A 19,527-nucleotide genomic window follows, 5' to 3' on the forward strand; every position below is an offset into this window, starting at 1 on the left:
GAACACCAAAGAACCTACATGTTCTATATGAACATGCATTTGCATACAAGAACAATGAACATGGAGTTGATGGATACATGACAAATGATGTTATAATGTTCATTAACCATATTCTCTATGAATATATTAAGGTACGCTTCCGCTTTAGTTTTATCTATATTTTTCTTGATAATTTGACATGAAAGATTTTAGCTATATATGATGATAGTGTTCATCATCTTTAGTATGTATTATGATTTATCTTTAAGTATATAAAGTCTTCCACACCATTAAAGTCTATATTAAAAATATTTTTCCTATTGTGGCGAACTTCATATTGGCTTATCAAACTCTTATTTGTGTGTCATCCTTCTTCATATCTTAATCATCTTCTATTATCCACTATACACAAAATATATATAATTTCGCTGCATTATTATTCAATACAATCCACAACACATATCAAATACATCAACCAAGAAACAATCATCCAAAAAGGAACCACCCAAAGAGGTTGCTATCACCCAGGTACACCAAACTGTTAACATTATCTGACTAGTAAAGACGGAAAGACTAACATGAGTCCAGATTGAAATTGCTAAGACTAAATTAATAATTTAAATTTATTAAGATAAAAAAAACACGAAGGACCGAAATGAGTAATTATTTTATCAAACATCCACTCAAGCTAGTCATTTAATTTGAAGTATGGCATACCATACCTTGTGTCTTTAACAACCCACAATTCCCATGTTCAATGTTAACTATAATATGTCCATCTTCACACAGCTCCAAGTAATAAGCAAATTACAAATAAGAAAAAAAAAATTATGGTATGAATCTACACAAAAGAAATCAAGAAATACTACTAAATGTTACAAAGTAAGGTGCAAATCCTATGTTGCATAAAATTCCAAACAAATGGTAGGGTTGGAAGTCATGATAGTTTGAATATATACTTATATATATATATATATACCCTTAAAGTTTAGGGGTACTTTATGGTCCATTTTTCATGCCTTGAAACGAACTACAATGCAAGATATATCATCTTTACTCTCTCTGTCCAATGCCTCATCAACTAGTTGTTTTGCTGCTTTTTGTGGATCTCTTATCCTTCTTGCAATATCAACTGCTTCTTGATTTGCCATTACCTGAAATATAAGTTATATTTTCAAGATTAAAGTATACTTCTGGTTCATATTCATTTTCAACTTTACCCTATAATTATGTTCATTATGGTCCTTGCCCTTTTATTATTATTATATAACATGATTGTTTGTAAGTATAAAACTATAGCATATATGTTTACTTTTCCATTTACATGATATAATTTTCACCTTGATCCTTATACATGATGAGAATCCCTATACTAAAAGTGTTGTGATATAAGTAGTATAGGCACGAGTTGAAATTATTTTACGTACATGGACGAAGTTGAAAACGGGCATCACGAATAGTGATCAATAGTATAGTTTAACCTTTAAGAAATAATAGAATGAGAGATAGGTTGATGGATAACCTTCCATACACCATCACTAGCAAGTATCAAAAGCTCAGTATCCGAGTCAATATCATCTTGATCTACGTCAGGATCAGCTCGCAAGTGTGACTTGAGGTTTTTGTCTCCGAATGCTCGAGAAACTGCAAGCTGCCCGTTCACTCTTGCAACATCTCCTGATATAACATCCACCGAATTATTAGAAAAATACACAACACTCCAAGAAATAGGATTCACACTTTCACACTAATGTTGCAGATATACCTCTATATTAACATGCCAAAACTTGGGTTTGATGTTGGGTCTCTACCAGCTATATAAACCTTACCCTAAGTGTAGGAAGCTATGGTTAGTGAAATTGCTACTTAAAATTTCTAAAACTATTCTACAAAGTGGAAGGATGTCAAAAACACAATATTGAATTGAATTATGGTCAAAATGAGTAGCATGACTTCTAAAGATAATACCACGACTCGTTCGCAAATTTTTTGGAACAACTTATGAGGCAAGTGAAAATTTTCTTTCAGGAACAAATGATTCCAGAAAAACCAAATTGATTGGTTACATGCAATATAAGTATACATAAAGTATTGACGACTTATCTTATTTTCTATTCATCAAATGGAGAGAGGGGCAAGGAGGAGTTAGTGTCGGCTACATAAATTACAATCAAAATATAAGATTTAAATACTCATTACCTAGAAGTATTAAACACTTCAAACATTCTTCACATGTTGAAAATCTCAGATCTCAAGCAGGGTTTTAAACTTAGAGTTAAGTAGCATAAGGGTTACGCGCAAATCTAGATACCATGCAACTTATTAAACTTGTGAGTTGTGAATAGAAGTTCTGCATTCTGTTAGATGGAATGTGACAAAAAAAGGAAGAAGTTTTTACGGAGGACAATCGAAAGATTTGTTTGGGAAAGAAGAAAAGGCAAGGTTGTAATAAATGTGGCAAAAATAAGACTTTGGTAAAACATGACCCTAACATTTGGTCCTTAACTTAAAATATATAGAAACTCACAAGTCAGTACTTAAATTATTACAACTTGTTTTACGTCACTCCTTTTCCTATCTCTTGCAGGGACTGATGTGAAACAAGTTTGACTATCCAGACAACTAAAGGCGTGTTGTTTCGCTATTGAATATGTAAATACACAAACACATTCTGGTTACAACCACTAAATCTCAACAAAAAAGGGATGGTTTATAAAGTTTAAACTTTCATTGAACCTGTTCTTCACTTATAAATGTAAGCAATGCATAGAGTATCAAAACCTGAGTCAAGTGGTAATTTCACTTTCAAGATTGTAATAATTTGCAGTTATCAGTCGTAGACGTGCTTTATGGACAAGAAAGAGAGCAAAAAATGAATTTCAAGACAGGAAAGTCGAGCTACGCTGTAGCATAAGATGTGTGTATGTCCCCCCTATTTGAAAATGCCAGTGAGACTCATGATACATAAACACCTTTCCCAAGCTCAAGACGTCATTGAAATTGAAATACCATACAAATGAAAAGATAAATCGTGCAACACATTAGCAATAGCTAGTAGACATTAAGGTTTACTAAAGAACCTGGAAGGTTTGAGACAAAGCCGCCTTTGTTCTCAATGAAACCCCTTTCAGTATTGGGCTCATGATCGATACTCATCTGAATGGCCACCCCTCCCTTTGACAGAACCGCTCGTGAATCTCCAACATTTGCTACCCATAGTTTCTGATTATTTATAAGAATTGCAGTCACTGCAGTCGATCCTCCTCGCCCTAAATCAGGATCGTGAGAAAGAACGGCCTGGTCTGTTGTTTCATAAGCTTTGATGATAGAACTGCTTGGATCAGTCCAGAACTCATCCTGGAATAATCAAATATTGTTTGAGTGCAATTTCCAATTCCTGTGTCAATTTATGCCAAAAGTCTTTACAAAGATTCAAAAGGAAAATTAGGCTAAACTACAAGTTTTCTGACCAGAAAGACCTTTTACAAATTGCATCAAATAACCAGATAATCGTAATCTTAATGTCCAAAACTCAAACTTAAAAATTCAGTGTTTTTTCGACCAAAAAACAGCAGCAGTAGAAAACAACTCAGGTCTTGCCAGTAACCTTCGAGCTCATGCAGATTATCGTTTTGGAATAGCAACAACCACTATTCCTCAAAAATAATCGGAACCAAAAACCCTCAATGGTTACAAAAAGTATGGGAAGTTGGATACAAAAATAAAGTTTTCATACTATATGCATCATAAAACAGAAAAGAAGGGAAACACATTTAACGAGGAACCAAATGAAATTAAGGCAAAAGTCAATGTAAGATATCTTTAGCTTGATGATTTAACAACTCACTTCCTTCAATATATTAGAAAAGAGATGCTTTTGTAAATAAGCGGGTACAGTGTCTCCTAAGTGTCCATCATAAATAGCAAAAAGTCCTAGTTCTTCGCCATTGAGCGTGACAAATTTTGCGACATGATAGTCCTCCATCGGGTGGTTTGCTTTCCCTTTAACCAGGCTAAAGCCATACTTGACTGGGCTCTTATAGCTCTTGCCCTTGCCAGAGATAGAAGAAGAACGCCCTCCAGCCGCCTAAAAATACGAGTTAAAATACAACACGGAAAGAATCTAATGTTAACATATTAGTACAATAAATATTAAAGCACATTAGATCGACAGAATTGATGTGTAAGGTTGGCAACCATTCGAAATGAGCCGTATATCTTATAAAACTAGCTTACTGCAGAATAACCAATACCGAATGCTGAAAAATCCTCCGGTTTAGTAAAGTAACAAACACATGACAATAAATAATGCCAATTATTTTCGGGGCGCAAGGGAAGTAAAGAAAGTTAGAAATTCATCCATGATCATAGCCCCTTGTCAGTATCAGCAACTGTTCCAAGGTTACTTGATGACCACAAAAACACAAATACAATCCTTCTGTTTCAATTTTCTTCATCATGTGAGCTTATAAAATAAAATTTGTCACATTTCAGAGGCATTCACAACAGCTTAATCCCAAATAAACAAAACAATTTGAAATCATTTTGGACACTGTTTAATCAGAGGACAAAAGGCTTCTAAAACTTCAAGGAATTGCATATACATGGATATTTGATTATTCCAAAGACAAAATGAAAAAAAAATATAAAAATAATAATGATAAGGAGGATAGAAATTCTCACCTGAGGGCTGAAGCAACAGAAACTATCCATAAAAAATTTCAGCCCAGCCTCAACTTTTCAGTCTATCACTAAACATCTAACTCTTCTGCTAATATTCAAAACAAACAAAAAAATCAAAAATTAATGAAGTCAGAAAAACTCTACAATTTTCCAACAACTATAAAAAAATCCGATCACTCAAATAAGCAACAATTCTAACATAAAAAACGAAAGAAAAACAAAAAAATTAATTTTTTTCAACACCCCAGATGATCAAATTCACTAACCAATCCAAAAAACAAAACTTTTAGTGAAGAAAACGAGACGCAACAAATTTATAGGAAGTGGGTAGTCACCAATGAATGAATGAATGAGAGAGAGGAAAAAAGGGACTTTTATGAAGGAAAGAGAAGAAGAAGAAGAATAGAAAAGGGTTATGTGATGAGATAATGGTTGTAACCGCTTATGTGAAGTTTGAGAAAGTCTTGGTTTTTTGTTTGCAATGGCTGCCAAACTGAAACGGCTGAGGAAGGTTGTTCTTGTTGACTTTCCACTTTCTTTTGTTTTTTAATATCACAGCTGTCTTCACCTTTCATTGCTCCTACATTTTGTTGTTAAGTGGTATATACTTGATTTTTTGACCTAAATTTATAGGTTCGAAAAAAATAACTGTGGAAAGAGTTAATCTCACATGGTTGTAGGTATTTTGGATATGATTGTCTTCGATGCGAATATACATGTGATAAACAAAAAAAACAATCTTATAATACGCGAGATGATCCGATTAACTTTAAAAAAACTTATTTCATATCTTAGTCATTAATTATGGAGAAATCTAATGATTTGAATTATTAATTAAATTTGAATCATTAAAAATTTTAGAATGGATGGCTAAAATGTGAAATATGTTTTTTAAACTTACTATAAGTGAATTATCTCTCTTATAATATTTATTTATTCTAATTTAAATATAAATGGTCAATATATTACCTATTTTTTATTTATATTTAAGAATTAATTATAATTAAAAATAAATTATGCAATAGCAATCTAACAAAATTTATAATGCAGTACATATATTTTTAGTGTTATAACCTAAACACTTTTTATATTTTGACAATAATTTGATTTCACTTTTGGATTAGAACTAATTATGAATAAAGAGTATATTTGATAATCTAAAAATTGGAGTTTGTGAAAGAATTATTCCCAGACAGTGTTTAATTTAATATACTGTATATTATCACATTATAGTTTCTAAAGATATAAATTTCTAGATGTTGACTTTGAATAGTCAAACAAGAATAATAAAAATAATAAAGAATATATGTAGGATAGTATTTCTTAACTAGAAAATGAAATAATCACTTTTAATTTATGGTAGTTTCATAAATTAAAAGTCATTTTTTTAAAATTTTATACCCAAACAACTCAAAAATCAATGAAAAAATAAGATTCGTTTACAAACTTGCCACCAGGCATAATGCAGTTTATGAAATCATGTTTTCCAAGCTAAAACAAAAGGAACCTGAGTTTTGTTTATCACAACTATCTCATAATAAATAAATTCAAAGTTTACATGGTATAATTAAAAGTTATTTCTTTCATTTCTTTATAATTGTCATTTTTTTCAAATGAAATTGTATTACTGTATAATTCTAGATTTAGAAACTCAAAATAATATTAATTACTTGTTTATCAGAGAAAAAATCATTTCTTTATTAAAAAGAACAATTTTTTGTTTAAAACAAAAAATCAATGATTTTATTGACTTATGTAAAAAACATGTTTATAAAAATGGAAGGTGTAATAACTAATAAGCTAGGTGATGGAATATTAAGTATTGATTAATAGGATTTGACCATAAATTAATTGATAGAGGTAAAATAATACAAATACAATAGAGAATAAATTGATGGGTGAAAAATGACTTACAAAAATCCAATTTAATAATTTGTACACCTAAAAATTAATTTTATATTATTGATTGAGACAACATGTGCAAGAGTTAGGACTTGGAAGACTTAAAAAATGAGCAACATTTTTAACCTCACACCACAAACTCTAACCTTAAGGGAAAGCAAAAGAAACATTGTTTTATTTACATTTTTTAGTACCTTGATTTTTTTATACTTGCTTAAACAATAAAAAAGAATCTAATATTTAAAGATTTATACATAATCAATACAATATTTATTATTTATTTCTATTAATTGTTTGAAGATTTATAATAATTAAAAATTAATAATAAATAATAAATAAATAATGTATAAAACTTTTACATTATTGATACATTCATGCTTTATACGGATTTGCATTAAATAAGTCAACCCTGCAGGTTAGAGTTTTCTGACAGGACATTTACTTTGTTGTCAATTTCTGAGCATAGAAGCATAAAATCTGCAATTGAAGACAAAAAAATGTGATGGGTTTAATCTTTATATTAATATATTTAATTATTTTTGAAACAAAAGCAAGTTTGAATGCAAGGAACTTTGTGGGGCTTAATTATAGAATGAAGTTAAATTGTGTTAGTAATAGAGAATGGAGAGTGGTCACAATTTTCTCATAAAGCCAGAAAGTACCGTACTCTATTTTGTGGCTTTTTGTCCTAAATTATATACCATAGGTCCACCAAGATGCCACTAAAACCTGAGTGGTCAAATTACTTTACAAAAGTTGTATAATTAATGAATATCATCTTGTATTATAAATGAATTTTTAATTTTTTAATTCTATTATATTTCAAATGATATGAAACTTACTTACTTTTGTACCTTTTGATTGAATATTTGACAAAAATGTTAAATTTATTAGTGTTTTTTATTTGTGTGATTTTTTGTTCTTATCTCGTTAACAAAAGTATATATTTTGTTTGTAAAACATGCATGTTTCTACCTATGTAATAATATTTGTAGGGTGTTTTACCACCAAACTCAATAAAATATATAAACAATGTACATGATATAATGAATGTTAGAATAATGTACTTTTTATTTTAATTAAATATAATATATTATTCATATAAATAATGGGTACCCACGGGCACGAGTACCATAATACTTGTACCCGCCTGTATGTACTACGTATTTTTAAAAACTTGTTTTGTAAAACCTACGGATACCTACAAGTACGAGTTTTTTATCATCCCTATCTATATCTATACTTCTATACTATATAAAGTCAAAATACATTATAACTATCAACATAGTTAATTCCCACTTACTTATTTACACTTCTTTAACTATTGTTACAATATTTTCTTACACAATAAAAATATTAATGGAAGTTATAAGAAATTATATACACTAAAAATATCGAATCACCAATACAATTTTCAATAACAATTTTTAATAATATCACAATTCATTTTCATATTTTTTATCACAAAAAATATAATATCACGCAAAATCAACACACAAAAATAATGTGATATAATTCTCTAAGACAGAATATATAAAAACTAAATATTCAATACTAGAAAAAATATGGCTCGACAGACACAAAGTGCTTGTCAATGCACTAATATATATAAATTTAAAATAGTATTTAATTTAGATATAATATATGTATAGTTAACTTTATATTATCATTTTATTATAGGTATAAATTCAACCACTCATTGAGATAGTAGTGTATGTATAGATAAAAAATAAAATTTATAATCAAATGAAAACAATTTAAAAAACAATGAATTCGATAGTATACATGGTTTTTTAAATATTACTCGTTACAATACTTTTCTGGTATAGGAATAAATTGAGAACAAAATTCACCAACCATGTTTCATTAGAGAAATATAATATAATACAACATCCGAGCTTGGATGGGAAAATTCTCCGAGAAATAGAAAAAATGAAAAGAGGAATGAAATATATATATATAACTTAGGTGCTATTTTTATGAGTACTTAAGCTAAGTTATTAATTATTTATTAGATTTTGACCTTATAATATTAAAATTAGGTAGTGATAATCAACACAATACTTGATAACTCACTTTGATCCTAGGAAAGCAAATAAATATAATACAAATCCTATTGTTTATAGACTTGAACTTAGTTGATAAATATTAATAATAGAAATTATAAAATTCATACTTTGAATATTCATATATTCTATAATGTATGTAGATTGTTATTGTGAAAATAAAATAAAATTCAGAAAAACAAGCACTTGCATCTATCTTAGCTCACCTAACTAGAGTAAAGTTTTATTATTGTAAATAAAATTATATAATATGAAGAAAAAAAAAGGTAAAATGTGAATGAGAGCAGAAAGAGGAAAGGGTTATACATTATGCTATAATCCTGGTTATGATTCCATTCCTCTTACCACATTCCACTTTTGTACAAATTGCAGTTATACATTATACATTATACATTATGCTATAATATTCCCCAACCAATCATAGATAGAACCATTCTTTCATATACATGAAGATGATGTTTGACAGGAATAAGAATAAACAGTGCAGAGAATCAATGAAATGCAATAGGAATGAAATTATCATCATCTAAAAGCATATCAATATCAATCAAATCCTCCACACCTTCAACTGTGTCTTCAGTATTGATCAAATCCATATTGCATTCCTGACACATATCATTAAGAGTGTTCAGTCAAATACAATGAGTTCAGACATCTGCTACATGTTAGGAAAATAAATACCTTGGTTTGATGGAATTCCTCAACGACATTTAGCAGCCGCCGGTATTGAGCCCTTGCCTCTGGATACTGAACCATGGACTTCACCCTTGAAAGGGCCTTTTGGAACTTTTCCTCACTTTGTTTCCTTCCTTCCTTGAGAAAATCATAATCATCCTCTTTCACAGGATCACTTTGTTGGCTGGGAGCCTTAGGAAGGGCATCTTGTCGAAATCCACGTAAACCACTGCCCTTGCGTCTCCACCGCAATATAACCTTCTCCAATATTCCCACAGACCAGATGATTGTTTTATACTTCTTCCTTACCTGGTGACCTCTAACATGGGCCTTAACAACACAGAAATCAAAAGTCAGTGGAAACAGGTGAGACACGAAAATATAAAGAAGAGAAGAGAGAGTGACAGAAACAACAAGGAAAACAGGACAATCTCTATAGTCTTTTTCTCTTATTAATTATATTCAAGGTGCACCTAGGTGAGGGAAAGCTGGATTGGTGGAAGATCAAATCACAATATCATAATCACACCATAGTCTGACTTGGGTCAGAGACAATTGAACTTCAAGCTAGTTGGAAATCTCTGAATTGTTTTCGACTCTCTCCTAAACATTTTTGTGAATGTAGGGTGTGTCCTTAATTTGCAGTTCTGTTTTACACCTTTATGAAATTGTGCTATATACACATGCATATGTATGATTATTCGATGTAATTCGTTGGAACAAAATGCAACTCTATTCAAGGCCTCCACTTGGTGCTCAAGCATATGATTTGATGAGACATTTAACACCAAGTAGTAACCATGTAAGGGTGAGCCAAATGTGGAGAACTTTTCAACCTCGGGATTCATCACATTCTGAAGATTATCCTCAATTTTGACAATCCCAATGTATGAACCATGTGTACACACAACTTATAGAAGAGGGATAGAGATTAAGAAAAATACAGGAGCAAATTTGCATTCTTAGATGGAGTTTTTAACTTTTTAATAAGCCCTCCGTTGTAATCAATTTTGCACCTATAATTTATAAAATAGCAGATTAATTGATAGAATGATCCGATGGGAAATTAAAAGCATCTAACAACAGTCCAGTTTGCTTGAAATAACTTCCATGGTGTTAAAAATGAAATTCCAAGTAAATAGAGCAGATCAATGAACCTGGATTTTAACAACTCTTTGACGAATGAACAAGAACTCTTGTCTCTTCTTCCAACCACGAAACTTTTTCTGTATCTTTACTGCAGCAGCATTGACTAAACCATCTCCTTGTCCCGATTTGCATTTCTTAGAAGCTATAAGGGAAAGCGCTTGCTGCTCCGCCAACCCATACTCATCATCACCATCTTCATACTGATTTAATTGCTTCCTCTGAAATGACTGCATTCTGAAGACTTGATGTATACGATCAGCAGCTTGTATAGCATTACGGACAGCAGTAAGAGAATCCTTGAGACTGAGGGAATCTGGCATATCACCGTAGAACACAGGTGTTGCGATTTTTTCGGAAACTGTCTGCACTGAGTTCAACCCTGAAATTTGTTGCCTATCACCTTTGTGTTGATCATCCATTGTGAGAGATTCGAGATGTCTGGTTAATAAAGACTCAGCAAGAAAACCAGATATTCCTTTGTGCCCATTGCTAGATGCAATATCTGCAGGTGTTCTACCTGAAGGAAATGCTGGAGATGGATCAGTCGAAGCTCCCGAATCCGCGCCCATGGAGACAAGGACAGCAACTGTCCGCTCTCTGAGCAAAAGGAGGACAAACAATAAAATAAGGAATCGATTTGTGTTATCCTGAACATTATATATTCAAGAGCAGTTTGAGAGTTAAAATAAATACTTCTGATTAATAAAAAAAGCATTATAAATCCTAGAGACTGATGCAATCTGACTTTATCTGTTAGAGGCAATTTCTTAAGGCATATTAGAGGCAATTTCTTAAGGGATACCAAGTGGGCTAATTTACATGCATAAGGAATACTGCTGCAAAGTTTAGCGCAAAGAAAGTTTAAATATAAAGGGGGAAACGGAACTTTGATCATGCAAAATGCCAAAACCCAGTGCTGGACAAAATTGAAATTAATAGCTTCATACGCTAATACAAACTAAATTTGTAAACAATTTTAAAAAGTCTGAAAATACAAAGAATATCAAGGTAGAAGACGAAGGTTCCACAACACTAGTAAACGTAACTTATGAACAATCGACTCAACAGAATTAAGGGTAAAAAATCTCAAGGACCCTTACCGGCCACAAAATGCAGCCCAATGTAGAGCCGTCCAACCATTCACATCACGGAAATTGATATTAACTCCAGCAAATAAAATTGGTTTTATGCCCCAGTCAAAACCAAGAGCAGCAGCTAAATGTAACACACCCTGCCCATTTTTGTCTAAGATATTTGGCCCTTTACCACTGTCAGTTACTATGCGAAGAAGCCATGAATACAGTTTCTCTTTAACCTGCCTGTGAAGATGATCCTTAACCTTTTGTTGTGATATATCCATCTCTACACTGTGCTCTTCCTTACTTGAATATTCCTCTTCCTCCCTCAGTGAAATAAGCTTAAAAATTATGTTTCTTTGCTCCATATAACCCTCAAATGTTTGATTTGGAAGGTGCACTGGTTTTAAAGAAAGCAACTCCTCCACTTGCAAATGAAGTGCCATTTCAAATGAACTGTGGTAGATATCTGCGAAATCTACATTTCCAGAAATGCTCTCTCTGTAATCGAATTCCCGCACCTCACTACAAGCTAACCTATTGGAACATGTTACATAGAAGGGGACTCGTCCAATCTTAAGAGGTGGAGCTTGACAGCACAGAATTCCATTAGCTAAAACCTCAGCAGGAACCTCCACCTCCCCAAACATACAGGACCAGTTACAGTTGGTCCCCTCAGGTTGACTCTTCAAAAATGCTCCAATAATCAACACCTGTATGATTTTAAATAGGATAAAATGTAAGTCAAACTACACTGGGTTCTTCCTCATTTCATGTTAGCAACAGAGACATAAATATGAATAAAAGCAATAATCATTTATAACATACTAAACGGAAAAGGTTAAAGCTGACAGGATGTATTTGAAATAACATGGTGTAAGGAGTGACAACAAAATAAATACAAAAGGAAAACATTCAAATTGAAAAATTGAACGAGAAAACTGCATAATCATACAAGGACAAGATGACAGATACCAGAGGCAAAAAATAAAAAGCTCTTTTCTTCTGTTAGACCTCCTATTGGAAATGTATATACGAGGAGTATTCAGGAATAGTAGTTAAGTTCGGATATAGTCAGCTTGTAAGCCAACTGTGTAAGTTAGGCTAAGTTAGAGTTGAGCTCTATGAATAGAGATACCTACTCATTGTATAAGTTAAGTTTTCAAAAATAGAAAAAGATTAATTTCCATTTTCAATATTCTCTCTTCTGCCCTCTCTCTCTCTAGAGGTAGTTACTTTTATATGGTATCGCACCCTCTATGGCTTGTGCCAGTGATCCTGGTTCTCATGGCACCGCCACTCCTCCGTTCACCACCCCTTCTCCAACTGCTGTTGTTCCTCTCCTGGTTGTTGTAGACAGGTTTACGAAATATGCCTATTTCATATCCCTGAGTCGTCCTTTTACAGCCAAAGACATTCCTGAGATTTTTCTCAAAGTGATCTGCTTACATGGTTCTCCCACGACTATTGTGTCTGACCATGACAAGATCTTTCTCAGTCATTTTTGGATTGAACTGTTCAGATTGTCTGGGACCAAGCTGAAGTTTAGTTCAGCTATGGCCAAACTGAGGTGTTTAACCGGAAGTAAACCAAAACGGTGGCCAAAGTGGCTCAAACGGGATCAAATCCAATTTTAATCACTGTTCGGTTCAATACTAACTATAACAGCTCCACCAAACTTTATTCTTCATGATCTCATATAGTCATATCCAATTTGTTTAAGGATAAGAGGTAAGGAGGGAAGTTAGTTAGAAACTGGTAGTTTGGTGAGGGAGAGACCAGGACTCGAGTTTCCTGGGAGATTACTTTGTATCCATTTCCTACTCAATCTAGAGTCTCCTATCCCAAATTGAAAATCCTTCAATAAAACTCAGACAATTCTCTGTTCTTTCAATTTCACTCTCTATTTTCTTATTTCTGATCCAGTTTATATTGTTGTCCTCAATGAAAGATACCATGTATCATATAGATTTAAATATTCATTCCCGATACAGAAAAGAAGGAAACTACATAGCTAGTAAATTTTGGCTGAAGAAAAACTATTCTTTAACTGTAATGGAGTCCAATATCAAAGTATAAGTTGATGTTTACTCTATATTTTCTTTTCACTCATGATTATCTTATCTTATTGAAAGTACTATCCATGTGATCAGTACCTCAGTTTCTGATTCAGAATAAGCCCATTTAGGTGAAAAATCATTTATGCTAAACAGCTGGTCCCGGGAGAGGGATGGACTCAATGAGGCATCATCAATCACATGCCCACATTCATCTGTACTCCAAGAAATACCAGGTGAGGACTGCATATTCAAATCATCAACCTCTCCAAGTTCTTTACTAACCCACCGAGAGAAGCTATCAACCTTCTTCAGGCTTTCGTCTCTATCCAATAATGTGCGCTTTGCAGTGAAGGCAAAGTTAATACTCTCTTCACCAGGAACATTATTCACAGAACTGAATTTTAGTGCAAGTTGAGATTGTCCGTCTGCATGCTGCTCTGGATAGTATTGCTGCAAATGCTGCTCTTTTGGCTTACCATGAAAGCTGAACAGGTTTGGAGCAATTTCAGAACTTCCACTATGAGTTTCATTCCCTAGTAAACCAGTGCTATATTCAGATCCAAAATCCAAACTTGGTGATTGGGTTATGGCTGGCAAGTGTCCTGAATTGTCTTCAAAAGTAATCTGGATCAAGTCAAATAACAAGATGAAAATAGTTAAACATTGATGTGAAACCTAATAAACTGGTATGCTTTGAATTATTTTTATAATAGATTAATAGGTGTGGTATAAAACTTTCATATAGGAGAAACCAAACAAGCCCCAGGCTAAAATATCAGGTTCAAATAAAGCAATCAAAATATAAAATTATTGACAACAAGTGACCAAACCAAGCCAATATGTTGTCATGGCTACAAACCAAGGTATTTAGGAAGAGTCCACACTAATAAACACTCATCTCAGTAGAAGGTTTGATATAGATACATCTGGAGAAGGTTCAAGTCACACCCAAAAAATGTAATAAAGAAGAGAAACCCTCAAATGTATTCTAGCATTTATAAAATTGCAGAAACAATTTAAAACCAATTAGTTTGAGACAAGCAGATCAATACCACAAGTAGCATTCACATCAGTCTTGGTCTCAAAAGACTCTGAGATGATAACATTTCTGTCCTAAAGAATGTTAGTCTCAGTCTCCTAGATGATGCTATCGACAGAGAAGCAAGCAGACATGCAATAACAGTAAGTACCTGCCAATTTGATTGGAGAGACTGAGAGCTCCCTGCCTCCCCGGTGAGGCCATTTCTACCCACTAACAGGTCACTGAAAACGGTATGTTCTTGATCAAGAATGTTCCCCACCAAACTGGATGGAATGGAAGGAAATGATATAAGAGAAGGATCAGTATGCAATGCCGTAGTGCATTGATTCAAGCCATTGTCCCAGGATGCCATGCCATGTGCTTTCTGGCCATCAATGTAAGTAGTATCATCTCCTCTAAATTTATCCCCAGGAAGAAGAGGGGTATAATCTGTTCCAGAAGTTGATGACTGCCCATGACCACCTGAAAATATTTTAAACATATACAAAAGAAAACCTAATTGTCAAATTGAACTTGAGTTGAGAGGTTGGCTAATAGAAGTTAAATGCTAATTACAAAGCAATCATGTAAGACAGCTAAAAAGAAGAGAAAAAGGCAAGGTAACCTAAAATGGGATGAAGAAGATTTGAACTGTTCAATCCAGCATCCAGCTTGTCCATCAGAAGACCATTTCCTATATATTGTGACGCACGTAACGGACGTAATCCAGAACTTGCTTGGTGAATATCCTCTGGACAGAAATTTTATCAAACCATAGTGACGAAATGGAACAACCGGACAAACTCTTAATTAAATATGTGGTGTGACAATACACCATGATATTTAAAACCTTAGCATATAATTCAGTTCACAAGGATTACATAAAATTATAAACCCCCATTAAATAAATTTAGGTAGATTACCAGAATCAGCATCTTCACGTAAAGATGTCAGGCTGCTAGTTGGGCTCATGGAATCTGTACTCAGTGAAGGCGCAGTGCTATAACTTACAGGAAAGCCAGATGATGGAGAGGTGACCCTTTGGGAATCTGTTGTAACATCATCACTTTCTGTAATTCCTCCAATAGTTGTCTTGTTACCCTGAAAGATAAAGAACCCACGATAAGTCACCAAATACACAACTCAAACAACGATCCTTTTTTATTGAACATCTTCGAATACTTGTTTCCTGACTTCAAGAATAAAATACTGATTTCAGGATCTTTTCAAAAACCATTATGCATCTTATCAAGCATCATAAATTGAAATTTTTAACAGATAGGGCTTTTTCTTCAACGATAACATGAACAAAAACAAAAACATAAAGTAAAAGGAAATCGACAAAATACCTTAACTTCCAAGTAGTGAACAAAAACTATGTGCATCATATCTCTGCAGTAAGACAATATCACAAGAAACCCATATTCTGATTAATTATAAGAAACAAAATTATTTCAGTATATGTACAATGAAAACTTCCTCGTGCACCGCCCTTTTATATGTAAATTGAAAATTTAAAAATTCGCGAAGACACAGCCAGATAGATAAAACTCCAATAGCATTAAAAACATTTATATTTTTCAGTGGCACAAAAATTTACTGGTGAGAAAATAGGTGGATTACAACCAGGGGGTTAGGAATCTTTCAAAACAGAACAAACTAAAAACAATATAGAACAGGGAAAACTAAGAATGCAATAAAGCTGCCCAACCAGTATACCTAAGCTAGCAAACCCTCCGAAACATCGACGAGCAAAACACCAAACAGAAGCCAAAAATGTAGATCTACTATGTTTAGGAACAAAAATCACCCTTAAAAGGTTTTATCTACATACCGACTTGAGAGTTGACAATTGAGATATGGTCGGAAATGAAGTAACACAGTGCTTAAATATTAGAAAGCAACATACTTGTGGTATATGACTGTACTTTCATTTCCAATATATATCATTACACAAATCTTGAAGTAAAACAGGTCATACTCACGGTTCAAGCATCCAGTAGCTTCGCCTCTGAAAATTTTCATTATCTTCTCCATGGGCATAATAGCAGTGTAACACATCAACACTTCCCACCTAAATATGCATGAAGGGTGTCACAATCCCAGCAAATAATTATGAAAGCGTATAAACACTTGTTTCCCTCCTCAACATCTTTGCTTGCCAGGGTAAGGGTGCGTACATCTATCCATCCCAGGACACAATGGGTGGGGACCTCGTGCACTAGGCCACCCATTTATAAACACTTATTCCCAATTAGACAAAACTAGTTGAAATTTTTTCAAGCCATCTTACAGAGCTTTGATTAACTACAAACTCAAAAATGAAGCAAATTTTCATCTAACCTTCAACTTTTCATGAGCTTCTTTCACAGTTTTTCCATCTTTTTTCTTTCTCCAATTGTGTCCATCCTTTCTAAAGTATCTCAAAACCTTACGATCAAAAAGAAAAAGCGAACCACCTGCAATCATGAAATATAAGTCACGAAGTGACATCTTTATGAGCATAAGCTAATAATATGAGCTAAATGATGGACTGCACTTAAAAAGGAGAGATTTTAGCCTGAGCAGCAAATTAATACCGAGACTCCTAAAACTACTGAACTTGTAACAAGAATATATGATGCTCTTTTTCTAATAAAATTCAACAACAAACTTATTTACTTGGTGGCCTGTTATGAGGTTCTGGTGTGATGTGAAATATCCGATAATTACGGAGAATTTCACAAATTTCTGCAGGTCGCAACCACCGATGCTGGGCTTCAATTTGTAATTGCTGAATATCTGCACGTTCATATTACGGAGTTCAGTCAAATGTTTGATTTAGGCATTATACCAATAAGCAAATGCAATGATTTGTGCAAGCTTAAAGAATCAAACTATAGCCACAAAGAAATATGCATCAGTAAATAATATTACAAACTTTAGCATCTAGTAATGAAAGGAGCACCAGTGTTGTCAACCAAAAGCTGAAAATATGAGGTCAAAGTGTCAAGTAAAAAACTTTAGCATCTCTTTCTGTTCAAAATTCACTTAAGCAACCAACTATACTATTTTCAGAATCTGTTTGGTGTAGCCTTTTTAAAATGTGTGTTTGCTTTAGTTTGTTGTATTCAGAAAAGCTTGAAATTAAATTGTGCAAAGAGAGTTTCTAGCTAAAAACCTATACTAGATTAAAATTAATCAAATCCAAACACAAAACAGGTCCTTTTCTCCTGTAATCTAGCTCATGATCATTTGCAGGTATGGTCAGAACTCAGAAACGTTAAACCATTTTCTATATATCTCAAAAACATACTATGCCAATCATTTGTAAGATGAATAAGTAGCATCTCCACCAAAAACATAAGGCTAGCCATCAAATCATGAAAAGAGGTATCAGTTCATATTAGAGTAAATGTTTCTTTACTCATATGCACAACTATGTGAGACTTAGCTCTTATTAATACCCATCATGTCATGGAGATGACATTTGGGGCATGGAATTTGCATGACTGGCCAAATGGGGTGGACAAACACCAGGATAGAATCTAATATCAATAACCAACTCTACTGGAGACTTAAGCTTTATTGTGAAGGCTCGTGAATGGTTTTTGTATCTAACATGTCCTCTCATGCAAGAGCTCTTTAATCTTGAAGTGTGGATAATACACAGGCCCACCATACCTTGTATCGACATTCAACTAAGGATCAAATTCTTGACCAATCAAAGCTGCAAATGAAATGCAGCAAGGAGAAAGGCCATAATTGAAACATGGGGTGAGATATTTGCCATTGAGCAGTGGGCACAGAATAGGCATTTTTTTGGCAGAGGCGGTCAATACCCAGTCACAGCCACACACAGGGAGAGGGTAGCCGAAGTCACGGTTTTCCCTTCCGGTCACCACTTCCTTCCATTTTTTTATGGAAAATTGAATCAATCCTTCTTCAACAATTAAGAAGTTATTGAAGACAAACTCATCAACATGCCAACCAAAATGCAAGTTGGCAATATTTGATGCAAACCCAAAAGCAAGTAACTAGACAGAGTTTTCTAAATGCCAACAAAACACTCTCTTCCACCTAAAAAAATCACTTTTTGAAAACAACCCAAAACATTTGGGTAAAAAATGATTCAAAACGCTAAATTGATTGAGCTCAGTTTTGCTCCACCGAGAAACGCCCAAACCTTACGTCAATTAGCAACAACAAAAACCCATTTCATTAACTAACAGAGTTAGTTCCATCACCATTCAGAAAAAGGAAACATAATTAAACAAGTGAAAATTGAAATTCCATAACAGGAAAGCATTCAATTATAGGATCCAAGCAATTTGTAGGAAATAAAAAAAGGGAAAATAGAAAAATGACCTAATCGAGGACCCAATCCGTAAGAAGCAGCTTCCGCCATGGGAAGAGTGAATCATAGAGAGAGAGAGAGAGAGAGAGAGAGAGAGAGTTGAATTTTCAATCTGAAGAAAGAGAGCGAAGAAAGAACGAGGAAAGAGAGTGTTATTGTTTTAAGTCTCACACAGTGACGTCAGAAAGTGAAAAACTGATGCTGTATTTCTCCAATTACATAAGTTTCTAAATTTAACATTAAATGTAAGTAGTTTCACATTTATTACCAATGGTGTGCACCACACTTTTTTTTTTTATATTTAAATACATATTTTAGTTTCTCATGTTTTTCGACCTTACATGTTTAGTCTTACAAAAAAAAGACCTAAATTGTTCTAAAAAATTCAAATGTGAGTCAAATTAGTTTTTTAGATCAAAGTAGTTTTTTTGGGTTAAAGTAGTTTATACCAAGTATTATAAAACATGTTAAAATGACTAATTTGACTTATATTTAAAGTCAAATGACTAATTTGACTTATATTTGATGAACCTCTTGTTGTTATCTAGTCATATTTTGAGTTTGCTGGACCTACCTGCCC

The 19,527-nt window shown here is 33.2% G+C and overlaps 2 protein-coding genes across 5 annotated transcripts; both read right to left on the reverse strand.

Annotated features, from left to right (window-relative positions):
* Positions 884-5,196, reverse strand: LOC109334917 (probable protein phosphatase 2C 9). Of its 3 annotated transcripts, none has more exons than XM_019570921.1 (6): positions 4,929-5,196; positions 4,663-4,747; positions 3,827-4,066; positions 3,060-3,336; positions 1,502-1,656; positions 884-1,133 (listed from the first exon to the last, which is right to left on the reverse strand). In XM_019570921.1, exons 2-6 carry the CDS (start codon positions 4,690-4,692, stop codon positions 993-995), a joined length of 843 nt encoding a protein of 280 aa, XP_019426466.1. In that variant the 5' UTR covers positions 4,693-4,747; positions 4,929-5,196; the 3' UTR covers positions 884-992. The 3 variants fall into 3 exon arrangements, with proteins under 3 accessions (XP_019426466.1, XP_019426464.1, XP_019426465.1); XM_019570919.1 differs by having other exon boundaries at positions 4,663-4,755; positions 4,929-5,195; XM_019570920.1 differs by having other exon boundaries at positions 4,663-4,755; positions 4,981-4,998.
* LOC109334415 (calmodulin-binding transcription activator 2) lies at positions 8,927-19,099 on the reverse strand. 2 transcript variants are annotated; one of them, XM_019570181.1, is made up of 13 exons: positions 18,959-19,099; positions 17,273-17,392; positions 16,955-17,070; positions 16,597-16,685; positions 15,961-16,003; positions 15,535-15,712; positions 15,237-15,362; positions 14,781-15,094; positions 13,687-14,214; positions 11,555-12,243; positions 10,463-11,051; positions 9,312-9,635; positions 8,927-9,235 (listed from the first exon to the last, which is right to left on the reverse strand). In XM_019570181.1, the coding sequence occupies exons 1-13, from the start codon at positions 18,996-18,998 to the stop codon at positions 9,122-9,124; spliced, it is 3,270 nt and encodes a 1,089-aa protein (XP_019425726.1). In that variant the 5' UTR covers positions 18,999-19,099; the 3' UTR covers positions 8,927-9,121. The 2 variants fall into 2 exon arrangements, with proteins under 2 accessions (XP_019425726.1, XP_019425727.1); XM_019570182.1 differs by lacking the exon at positions 15,237-15,362.

Source organism: Lupinus angustifolius, chromosome LG19, assembly GCF_001865875.1.
Source record: "Lupinus angustifolius cultivar Tanjil chromosome LG19, LupAngTanjil_v1.0, whole genome shotgun sequence".
Lineage (NCBI taxonomy): Eukaryota > Viridiplantae > Streptophyta > Magnoliopsida > Fabales > Fabaceae > Lupinus > Lupinus angustifolius.

Excerpts from the sequence above, each read along its gene's own strand:
- LOC109334917 (XM_019570921.1), bottom strand. The coding sequence starts at position 4,692 with ATGGATAGTTTCTGTTGCTTCAGCCCTCAG. Across the intron at positions 3,337-3,826 it reads TTTCTAATATATTGAAGGAA|GATGAGTTCTGGACTGATCC; the intron begins GTGAGTTGTTAA and ends TGATTATTCCAG. Across the intron at positions 1,657-3,059 it reads CTTTGTCTCAAACCTTCCAG|GAGATGTTGCAAGAGTGAAC; the intron begins GTTCTTTAGTAA and ends ATGTTATATCAG.
- LOC109334415 (XM_019570181.1), bottom strand. The coding sequence starts at position 18,998 with ATGGCGGAAGCTGCTTCTTACGGATTGGGTCCTCGATTAG. Across the intron at positions 16,686-16,954 it reads AAGCTCATGAAAAGTTGAAG|GTGGGAAGTGTTGATGTGTT; the intron begins GTTAGATGAAAA and ends ATGCATATTTAG. Across the intron at positions 15,095-15,236 it reads TCTTCTTCATCCCATTTTAG|GTGGTCATGGGCAGTCATCA; the intron begins GTTACCTTGCCT and ends AAATATTTTCAG.